The following is a 12,137-nucleotide window of genomic DNA, read 5'->3' on the forward strand; positions in this document are numbered from 1 at the left end:
GGGTTAATTTTTTACTGTGGGACAGTGAAAGTAAGATTTACAGCAGCGATTTGCTTTTTTGTACTATAAAGGGCTAATTTTCCCCATTATGTTACTGGCCGATTAATCGATTATGAAAATTGTAATCGATTCATTTCATAATCGATTAGTTTGATCGATTAGTTGTTTCGGCCCCACTAATCTATGCAGGTTTTTAATTATGTAAATCATATCCACTTTTCACACTGGTGCGACTTGTCATATGATTAGACCATTGCTAATAAAATGGTAAGTTGCACCCTATTGTCTGCAATGGAACAGTTCAAATATGTGTGACCCCAGCTTTGTGGTGCGCCACTGATTTTTTTTTGGGGGGGTTCCTGCGTTATGTTTTGTGATTTCGGGAGCGACTTGCATATACATTTGTGCATGAAGCCGGGAGGATGTCGGACACCTGAAATCGCACTGACCTGGAGCTTTGAAATTGTACTTCAATGAGGTAGCACAATTTCAAAGTCGCATTCAGCGTGAACCAGGGCTAAGGGAGGTGATCTGGAAAAAAATCACTGTAGCCTTTGTTTAGGGAAAACCTTTCTTGTCTTTCATGAAGAAAACTTGCCGTTATTACAGGTACTTTCTGGCAGGCAGCAATGATTTGCTTTTATTGTGATGTCATAAAATCATTGCTATTTTATTCCTGTTATCATTGGGAAATCTGCATTAACTGGGGCATTGCCTGTCTCTTTTATTAAAGAGAAATGCCTTGCTTGATGACAAATAAATAGAACTTCTGGACATGCAGGTACCAGTTAGACCAGATTGCTGTATATTTTTACGACCCTGTGGAATGTGGGTTGGGTGACTGGTTTAACCTCCAGTGCTCAGCCTGCTGCTAATGTTTGTTCTTTCAGATGATCGGTAACTGTTAAAATATTTGAGCGTTTCTTCCTTTAAGCAATGTGTGTTTGTTTCTAATTTAATTGTAATTTATTATGTTCAATGCTGTCAGTCAGTTATTATGTTATTGATTATTTCAGATGCTTGGGAATATGTCTGGTAAAGGGCCCACATTATATTGAAGCTTTAAGTGTCAGTAAGGCTGATGGGCATACAGGGATTTGCACCCCTGTAAGTCTTTCATCTTCCATTAAACTACTTTTTGGATTCTAAAGAGCTGATTTAGACACACAAAATCTCTAATTGGACAATATTCCAGAACATTCGACCCTTCATCTTCCATGAGTTAAAGCAATATTAAAGTGGAAGTAAACTCTCTGAAAGTTTTCCTGGAAAAAAAAAAACCCTGCAAGAGGAAGGCATAATGAGCATAGCATACTAGCATAGCATAGCAGTATACTAGTATGCATAGCATACTAGCTCATTATGAATTGCTTACCTGAGATCGAAGCCCCCGCAGTGACCCTCATTATTCCTCCGCCGCCATCATGATACCCGGAGTGACTTCCGGGGTATCGCTGCTCCGGCGCTGTGACTGGCCGGAGCAGAGATGACGTCGCTCCCGCGTGGGAGCCGTCGGACGGCATGGTCCCATTCATTAACGACACGCTCAGTGTGCCTGTGTTCTGCAAATAACCGTGTAGGTTAAGGAGATATTTCTTGCACCTACAGGTAAGCCTTAATCTAGGCTTACATGTAGGGCCAAGTGGTCTGTAAGGGTTTACAACCACTTTAAACCCAAAATCAAAAAAATGTATATAATGTAGCTTGCCAATCCTTAGATGTGGTGGCTGCATTTGTTTTCTTTTTCCCTCTGTCATCACCTGTTGATCTGGCAAGTGACACACCTCCTGTATTAGAGTGCCCACACTCTGGATAAATGTGCACAGCAGACAGCAGTATTGTCAATCTACTAGCAGATTTAAATACAGTAACAAATGTAACCCAAACGCCAGCTAACGGTTTATAAGCAATTGCAGAAAACCTTCTTTTTTTTTTTTTTTTCATTTTGGGTTAAGTTTTGCAAAAATAAATAAAGCTGATTATTACCCCTACCAGTAGTAAATGGTTGTCCCGTCCTTGTCATTAAACAAGAGGGCTTGATGACCAGCTGAAAATAGAAGAAAGGCGAAAAAAACGAATGCTGCCACCACATTTAAGAATTGATAGGCTGCAATATAATGTTTGCTTTTGGGTTTAATACTGCTTTAGCCCTGGTTTTACATTAACAGCGGGATTGAAATCGTGAAATTGCACAATTTCATTCCTGCATGTCAGCCCCGAATTCTGGGGTGATTTCAGAGACCATCAGTGCAGGTTGCTGCACATGTCTATACAAATCGCACCCCGAAGTCCTCAAAAGTAGTACAGAAACTACTTTTGGAGATCGGTGCGGCACCGCAATAGTCGATTTTAGTATGCAATTTGACTATATTACTCATTGTCTGAGATGGCAGCGGAGCACCACTGGCTCCCGCTGCTGCCAATCAAAATCAGTCAGCCAATGTGAGAGGGGGTGGGGCCTAGCCAGCCAGGGCTCCATATTTGAATGTATACATGGAGCTGTGGCTTGGCTTGTGTGCCCCCATAGCAAGCTGCTTACTATGGGGGCACACAGAGCAGGTATGTATGACATGTTTGTTATTTTTAGGCAACAAAAAAAACAAGACCTTATCACTTTAAAGCTCTCTTGCGGCTTGTTAAATCTGAAGTCTAGGTATTGCTTTTTACATATTTACATTGGTCCAACCTGAACCAATGTAAGTATGCAGGTGCCATATCAGGCCGAACCCTAGGGAAGTTGAAAATCGCTGTAGTAGACCCGATCACTACGGTGATCACCATTAGCTTCCAGATCCCATGCCTGCCCTGCTGCATATTGAACACCGGGGGTTCACAGGGGTGTCATGGCTTCATTTTCTGAGTGCTTTGCATTCACTGAGAAAATGCAAAGTGTTCTCTGAATGGAGCTTGTGCTGAGTAAGCATGGACAAAGAGGCTAGTGACCGATCACTGTAGTAGTGGTGCCTACTACAGTGATTTCCAGCTTCTACAGGGCTCAGCCAGGTATGGCACATACATAAATACTTGGTCCAAAGCAAAAAAAAAAAAAGTCATACCTAAACTTCAGATTTAGGAAAATGTAAATACACTATGTTCATAGTCTGAGCGCAGATTCACTTTAAGAATTATATATTTTTTTTATACAGTAACATGTTATTTCCATAAATCTGATTCTATTTACATACATACCAAATAAATATAAAAAGCTTTGTTTAACTTACCATTGTTATGTGGGAATGCTTTATAAAACTACCATATGGCAAAACGTTTTAGAACGCAAGAAATAATGTTTTCAGGTAAAATGTTATTTTGATTACCTCATTTGTTTATGCAGGAGGATCCTCTGGTTCTGAATGAAATTCGAGAAGATCTACGATCAGAATGTGAAAAGTTTGGACAAGTGAAAAAAGTCCTTATATTTGATGTAAGAATTTTGTACACCATTTAGGAGACCAACTCTAACCAAATCTATTTTGGCTCTAACTCCCACTGAATCCAAAGCAGGAAAAGGTCTTGGTTAGAAAGAGGCTTTTATGGTTATGTCAAAGGGCAGGGGTCTCCAAACTGCGGCCCGAGGGCCAGATGTGGCCCTTGCTAGCCTTTATCTGGCCCTTGGGGCACTATTCCTTCCACCGATTTGAGGCACTATTCCTCCCACTGACACCAACAAGGGGGCACTATTTCTTCCACTGATGCCAATTATGGCATACTATTCCTATTACTAATGGGTGCACTGCTACTCCTCCTACTGACCCCCAACCTTAAGGCCATATTTATTATACTGATGCTGGGCCCAGGATATATTCTGCCCCCACTGGCCACAATCCGGTCCTCCTAAAGTCTGAAGGACAATAAACTGGCCCTTGGTACCTTTATGGATATGAAACCTGGCACATTACAAGAAAACAGCTGGTATAGAAATTCATCTGATAAAGATTGTTTTGCGTACAGATGTAAAAAAGTCTGCGCTTAAAATTGGTGTCAGAAAAATTTAAGTTGGCACCTGAGTGTAACTAGGCCAAAAGCACTTTGGGTTTTATTTACTAAAGGCAAATCCACTTTGTACACTTGGAAGTGCAGTTGCTGTAGATCTGAGGGGGACATGCAAGGAAAATAAACAGCATTTTTGCTTCTACGTGATTGGATAATAAAATTAGCAGAGCTCACTCAATAAGGTCAAAGGAGAAATGGTCAACAAGTGCCCAGAGGCGATTCAGTTCGCATGTGCAGCGCTATATAAGTTTTTCACTCACTCACTCACTCCCCTCATTTTCAGATCTCCCCCCCCCCCCTCAGATTTACAGCAACACTTCCAAGTGCACTTGTAGTGCAGAGTGGATTTGCCTTTACTAACATCCCCCCCCCCCCAAGCTTTACTTCCCATCAACCCACAAGGTCTGAGGTTTAGAGTACATTAAATCCTTAGACAAAATTTGTTAACCTTTTGTGGGCATTTGAACAGCTTACATCTCGGACACCTAGGTGCAAGAGTTGTCTCTAAGGGATGCAAGATGGAGTATTGATCACTGCTCCCTCCTTTCTCACATAAGAACTTGCCGTGTCCTGCATATATTAGCAGTTCTTCATCAAGCCCTTTCGGGTCTTCAAGATTTAAGGTGTCATTGTCCCAATTATTGTGGCAGAATCATTCCAAGGATATTTTTACTGTTCCCAAGCCCAGAGGGGGCAGTTGCCCCATTATGTGTCTTAAAACTCTCTGAATCCCTTCATTTGAGACATTTTGCATTGCATCCAGCAGATCTGTCATCGCCACCCTTCACTAGGAAGACTTTCTGGCGTCTAAGGATATTAAATACGCATACTTGCATTGTTTCCTTTGCTTTGCAATCCCTGCACTACCAGTTTGTGGCCCTGCCTTTCAGCCTTTAGTCTGCATCTCGAGTGTTCATCAAGGTGCTGACTCCAGTGCCAGTCCTGCTGTGCTTTCCTTGCATCCTCATTATGGGATGCTTAGATGACCTCCTGATAAGGCAACAGTTGGTGCCAGCTGTGTATGACTGCATGGCTTTGAATGTCCAGACCTTGCAGCAATTCTGTTGAATCGTGAACCTTCCAAAATCATTGCTGGAACCAACTCGTATAGAGTATTTGGGTCTGGTCACGGACACTGCTCTGGCCAGGGTGTTTTTTCCACAGGAGAAACTTCAACCACTGCAATAGCAGATTTGAGATCCCCCAGTCCGTGAGCCGTCTCAACTCTGCTTTTGCATGAAAGCCTTATGTCTGATGGTAACCTCCTTCTAGGGAGTCCCGTTAGGCCAGTTTTACTCCAGACCTCTGCGACGCAGCATTCTTGTCGTTGTGGGTCAGGGGAGTTCAGTCCATGAAAAATGATTTGCTTGGTACTGAAGGCCAGGTTGTCCCATTCTGGAATTGGGGAAGTCCTTTCTTCCTGTTTTTATGGAAGATCCTTATGAATAGCCTAGCCTCAGTAAATAGCCAGATGAAGTGAGGTATATGGGTATACTTTTCTTAAACACATGACAAAAAATAACTACAAATAGTAGAGGTGGGAAGTTGGTATATACCTAGCTATAAGAACCAACAGAGATATTATCCCAAAACTCATCAATATACCAATTCACAGACAAAACCACGGGGGCTTTAACTATATCTCTGGAGGTAGTTCACAGACGCCATATAATAAAATATAATTTATAAAAATTATAAAATTATAATTTATAAAAATATAATTCAAGAAATCCTTTATAAAAGTTGGACCAGAGTCGGTATAAAAACATAAATTGAAAAAAACGGGAAAGGGGAAGAATGAGAGGAAATGGAGTGGAGAAAAAATTAAAAAAGAATGTGCCTTACCTGGCTTGCTGCCCTTATAAATGTGTAGCGATCAGGTCCCTGGGATCCAGCCCCCCCCCCATGGGTGGGAGGAATTGGAGACACCTGTGTGCAATAACAATGGGAGGGGTCCCTCCCTCCACAGCCTCCTCCCTGGGATCAGCTGATCACTGAAGCAGGAAGTGACCCCAGGGCTGGGTACAGCCCAGCTAGGTCTGGGGGCTAACCAGCAAAATGTCCGTGCTCAGCAAACATAGGGTGTGGCCAACTTGGAAACCGGTCTCTCCCAGGCCCTAAAAGGCACTGGGGACGCTGGAGGGCCAAGGGTTAAAAAAGTTGTTTGTTTTTATTCTCCTCTGTTTGCAACTAGGCTGTTACAGAACAAGAGTGGACAGTAGTGCCTTAATTAAAACGAGGCAAAGGGTCACAAGTCTGCTCTTTTTGGCTCTCTAGACCCCTCCTCCCCTCTTTTGTCTACTACTGGGAACCTAGATAAATCGGCTGACTTTCTGGGGACGCGTTGACCTTTTGCAAATGTTTCACTTTTCCTTTTAAACTAGATTTCAATAAGGTCTCTATTTCATTTAAATGTATTTTTACACTGCCAGTTATTTCTCTATGGTTGAAAAGTGGCTTATTTTATTATCTTTAGAGGCATCCTGATGGAGTTGCATCAGTCTCATTTAAAGAGGCAGAAGAAGGCGATGCCTGCACACTGGCATTAAATGGAAGATGGTTTGGTGGTCGGCAGCTCCTTGTGGAAACGTGGGATGGTGTTACAGATTATCAGGTAATCTGGGACTTAAAGTGATTGTAACGTCCTTGTTTGTTATTTTTATAGGGAAAAAAAATGTTATACTTGCCTGCTCTGTTGCAGTGGATTTGCTCCTCTTTTGGATTTCCTTCTGTTCTGCTGGCCCCTCCTTTCTGTCAAGTGCCCTTATCGAGCAGTTTGCTATGGCGGTACCCGAGCCAAGATGCAGCTCCCTGTGTCCATTCAGACACTGAGCCATGGCCCCGCCCCTGATTGGCTAACTGGCTTTGATTGGCAGAAGCTGATGGCACCACTGCTGTCTCAGCCAATCAGGAGGGAGAGTCTCAGATTTGATTTAAATCAAGTCGATTTTTAAAACACAATTTAAATCATGATTTAAATCACTAGGAATAAGGCTTGCTTTAAATAAACTTGATTTAAATCCTCAATTTTTAAAGAGCAACTGTCATATCTATTCCGCAGCAGCTCCTCCTCTGACCCGCTGTTGACTCACCGATGGTCCCATTATCTTTAACCGCTTCAGCCCCAGAAGATTTTACTCCCTTCCTGACCAGAGCACTTTTTACAATTTGGCACTGCGTCTCTTTAACTGACAATTGCGCAGTTGTGCGACACTCTACCAAAAAAATGTACATCCTTTTTATAGTTTTATTTTTGTAGTATTTGATCAAATCTGCATGTTTTTTTTTTTTTTTGCGCTATAAACAAAAGAATGGTGACAATTTTTAAAGAAACACTATCTATAATAACACTATCGGGACTGCGACATTATGGCAGACAGATCAGAAACTTTTTTTGGGACCATTGACAATTTTACAGCGATTGGTGCTATAAAAATGCACAGATGACACTGTAAATGTGACGGGCAGGGGTTAACGCGAGGGGGCGATCAAGGGGTTAAATGTGTTCCCTCAGCATGTTCTAACTGAAGGGGGGGGGGGGGTGGGACTTACTAGGGGGAATGACAGATCCCTGTTCATACTTTGTATGAACACATGATCGGCCATTTCTCCCCTCAGAGAACCGGGGATCTGTGTGTTTAGATCCTCCGCTTGCAGAGCTTCGATTCATTGAATGAGTTTACCAACAATGTAAATATTGCAGAATATATGCTATATAACTAAGCTCCATTTCATGCAGAATAGACCAAATCCATTTTAAAAATCAATAAAAAAAAAATCAACACCCTCTGTTTCTCACCCTGGCTGAGAAAGTCGTTGATAGATATAGATAGATAGAGAGAGTGTGTGTGTGTGTGTGTGTATGTGTGTATATATATATATATATATGTGTGTGTGTGTGTGTGTGTGTGTGTGTGTGTGTGTGTGTGTATATATATATATATATATATATATATATATATATATATATATATATACACATACACCATGTATCAGTACAGTATCACCAGCCCCCTATACCAGCTTGTAATAAATCAAAAATGGATCACAATATTCTGTCCAGAACCAAGTCAACAGGGGACAAACCTGGCATATCTTGCCAGGGAGACCACACTGCCTGAAATTTGCCCGGGCACCCTCTATATTGAAAGATATATTTTTCTAAGCATAATGTTTGGCCCGTTTTGGCAATCCACTCCTTGCTTGAGGGTGGGTCAGTTGGCTCGGTGTCTAAGAGTCATTTTACGTGCCTGAAAGAGGACCCTTGCTATTTCCTGTTTCGTAACATCTTCTGCTGAAGATTGTTCATGATACCCAAAACACAGGGTTTGGGATCAGTAGGAATGACTACTTTGAGTACCCTCCAATAAGGGTGTAGTTTGGGGCATCTCCACAAGAGGTGAATTGGATCTCCATGTTCTCTAGCACACCTGGTACATGTTGGGTTCTCTCTCAATCCAATTTTGAATAATCTATGTATAGTGGACCCTGAGAAGAATATACAGCTGCGATAGTCGCTGTGTAACATTTAGGGAGCATGACTGCACCGCTTGGAGGACCTCCTCCCACTGTTCCTCCTCAAAGGCTCCAACATCCTGCTCCCATCTACTCTCAGCTCTCAAGGGAAAGTCTTTTGGAAAAATACTTAACAGCATGAAGTAGCATCTGGATATAAAACCTTTTATAAATTTCAGCCTCTGACATGTACTTGTATAGAGAGGTAGGGGACTGTACCCAGTATTCACTGGCCTGTGACCTGCAGCTGTAAGTAATAGAAATTCATGGATTGTGGAAAGCAAAATTTAGTTTGCAATACGGGGCTGGGACACAACCTACCATTCTCAAAGATGTGAGACAAATGTGTAATGTCATATCATTTCCACTTGGCGTCCTATTAAAAGAACTAAGCTAGGAATAGTGTGCATTCCCCCAGATGGGGCTAAATCTTGTAAAACCTGCAGCCTCCTGCATCTGCTTTGCCTTATTCCACACTGCACTATATATTAAAATTGTATTTTGCCCATGGTCCTGCTTTAATTAATTACTATCAGGTCCTACTATCCACCCAAGCAAAGTTTTTGACGTAATATACTGAATGCTTTCTTCTACAGATTGAAGAGACATCTCGAGAAAGAGAAGAGAGGCTCAAGGGATGGGAGAAATTTCTCGATGATGACCTGAAAAAATCAGAGGCTGCTAGTAATGCCAGCACAACATTACCCGCTAGTAACGGACAATTGGAAAACAAGCAGGACATTGTCTCAGAGCCTACAGACAGCCGTGCCCATCTGCCAGGAAAGACAGAGGCTGAACAGGCTGGTGACAACCCAGCATCTACAGACGACAGTGACCATGTGCCAGGAAATGCAGAGGCTGAACAGGCTGGTGACGACACAGCATCTACAGAAGACGGTGTCCATGTGCCAGCAAATGCAGATGCTGAAATGGCTGGTGACGATGCAGCATCTACAGACAGCAGCATTGGTGGCAGTGATGAAGAAGATGAGAAAGGACATCTGTAGGGAAACATTAATGCTTTTTATCTTACCCTGTGTATTTGTCAGTCATTTACTGTGTGGATAAGGGCTCATGCACACAAACACATTCAGGCGTCCATCGCAAAAAAAATGCATATTTTGCATCCAAATGTCACAGGTAGAGAAAAAAAAGGCCGCTGCTCACAGGTGATACAACCAGTAACACTCCAATGTTGCTTCTGTGAGGTGGGGTGCACGCCCTGCCACTGCAGCAGAAAACATGGAACAGAGAGTCTTCGGATTGGCAGCACACCCACAGAGAGAGTAAAGTAGAAAGTCTTTATTGAAGCATAAATATTAAAAGCACTGGATGAGTGCAGGTGGGGGAAATGCAGGTAGGTTGACACGTTTCACACTATGGAAGTGCTTTGGTTTTGATAAAGCACTTCCATAGTGTGAAACGTGTCAACCTACCTGCATTTCCTCTGTCTGTACTCATCCAGTGCTTTTAATATTTATGCTTCAATAAAGACTTTCTACTTTACTCTCTGTGTGGGTGTGCTGCCGATCCGAAGATTCTCTGTTCCAAATGTCACAGGCGTTGGCATACAGCCATGGTCACAAGCTCATACCCCAACACTTGTGACTCCTGGGTATGGAAATATGCTTAATCCTTGCGGTGTATGACTGAATGTGTCCATGTGCATGAGCCCTTGCTCATTATATAGAAAAATTCTTGTTCTTAAAAGAAATGTGTCAAGATTCTACTGGAAGAGATGATCTCCCCAGGGTCTTTAATGAAAATAGAACAACTGAGGTAATGTTTGATTAGCAATCATATTCCATGTCCCTTTTTGCCATTTACTTATTTATCTGATTTTTACCTTGTACCAATTTCCATAAGTTTGGAGTGCTTAGATTACAGTGAGCCTGCTGTAGTAGCCGTATATATCCTGACATTTTTTTCTATTGTACTTGAACCACCAACCTAGTACAATACAGCAAATAAGGACAGTGCTCCTAATTTGCCGACTTGTTCTTGGGTGTTCTTTGACTCCAAGTATTAAATCCAGAGGAAGAGATTGATGGTCATGCAGATTACCATTTCTTAAAGGCAGTCGGCAATAACGGCCCACATATTTCTGAACGGCTTTCTGTTAAAGAGGAGCTGAAGGTGTGCTCAAAAAAAGGCAAGCAGATTGCAAATGACCATTATTTCTCATGGTCTCCCTAAAAGCAGGGTTTTGTTTCCTCAAGTCAGAGCCTCCAGCAAGAACCATGAGCAGTAAATGGCGTCACCAAATCTCACGCTTAACCTCCTGAGACCTGCAGTCAGATGCAGCAGTGCCTTTTTATCTTGCACTGCAGATATACAGCTATGAGATTGTAGCAACAAGAGTGGCCAGGACAAGCCAGGCAAAGACCAGTTCTATTTGTCAGGGCAGTACCTGGGTACAATGATCATTTCTAAATATTTTCAATAACCTAGCAAATCTTCACTTTTAGGCTCCATGCACACTGAAGCTGATAAACTGCAGTTTATTGGCGTTTTGGCTTTTTTTTTTCTAAAGCCCATAAACTGAACTCTGTTAGCCTATGTGCCCATGCACACCTGGGCGTTTTTTTAGTGTTAATGAGCTTTGCAGTTTATTGGCTTTTTTCTGAACGCCCGAAATTTGCGGGAAAAAACGCAAAACGCCGAAAAACGCTGGTGCCAGCGTTTTTTTAACCATTGAAAAAAAAAAGTAAAAAAGAAAAGAAAAAAACACTCAAACGCTGATTAAAGCTATTGCAAAAACGCTAAGACGTTGAAAGGCTCCCTGAAAAGCTACTGGCGTTTTTTTATAGCTTTTATCAGCTTCAGTGTGCATGGAGCCTTAATGTTCACTTTACCAAAATACAGGTTTTACAGTGTAATCAAGGAAATGGTGAAAAAAAAATCTTGTGCACTATGGGCCTGTAATGAGAACCCAGTAGCAACCAATCGGAATCAATTTTGTATTGATCTGAATGAGGGAATAATGTTTAAATTCTTTTTAGGCGTATTGACCGCCTGGCCCCTGGTATTTTGCCATAATTCAAATGTAAATTTAAACCACAGAACTTTGCAACAAGTTTCTCAAGTAGTTGTACGGTGTGAGTATTTTACAAAAGCCCAAAAATCTGGTTTAGCTTGTTAGTGTGTTTTTTTTTTTTTTTTTTTTTTTCTAATTTTTCTACAGCACTAGTTTTTTTGAGAGCACTGTTTTTATAAAGTGCTGGATCTGGCAGTTGAAGGCATTGTGTTATGTGTTTTAGTTCTGTAAGTTGTATAAAATGTTTTAATTGAAACTACAAAAAAAGGCTTGTTTCATAACAAAATTTTCAACAAATGTGTGTTTTACTTTTTGAATGGGGAAATGTTTTATAAAATTTCATTTTTTTTATTTTTCGGGGAACTGCTCATACTTCAGAAAATGCAACACGTCTTTCAGAAAACATTTTTATTTTACTTATGTAGCCCAAAACAATGAAAATGGTAACATTCAAATGCCCCTCCGCACATGTGTCTGTCAGATCAGCATGAAAATAAAATCCTGCAAGACAGACGGACTTCAGGAAAATGGTGGCTGTCAGACAGACACAGACAGCGGCACCCTGTTGCATAAATGTAATGAAATGAGTAAA

The 12,137-nt window shown here is 41.5% G+C and overlaps 1 protein-coding gene across 1 annotated transcript in view; it reads left to right on the top strand.

Moving 5' to 3' along the window:
• The window catches only part of HTATSF1 (HIV-1 Tat specific factor 1), a 40,677-nt gene extending 31,068 nt beyond the window's left edge, over positions 1 to 9,609 (top strand). Inside the window, exons 7-9 of the mRNA XM_040323754.1 lie at positions 3,335 to 3,424; positions 6,470 to 6,607; positions 9,105 to 9,609. Of these exons, the coding sequence (XP_040179688.1) occupies positions 3,335 to 3,424; positions 6,470 to 6,607; positions 9,105 to 9,515 (639 nt within the window). The 3' untranslated portion in view covers positions 9,516 to 9,609. The remainder of the gene's footprint in view (positions 1 to 3,334; positions 3,425 to 6,469; positions 6,608 to 9,104) is intronic.
• The last annotated feature ends 2,528 nt before the right edge of the window (positions 9,610 to 12,137 follow it).

Source organism: Rana temporaria, chromosome 9 (genome assembly GCF_905171775.1).
Source record: "Rana temporaria chromosome 9, aRanTem1.1, whole genome shotgun sequence".
Lineage (NCBI taxonomy): Eukaryota > Metazoa > Chordata > Amphibia > Anura > Ranidae > Rana > Rana temporaria.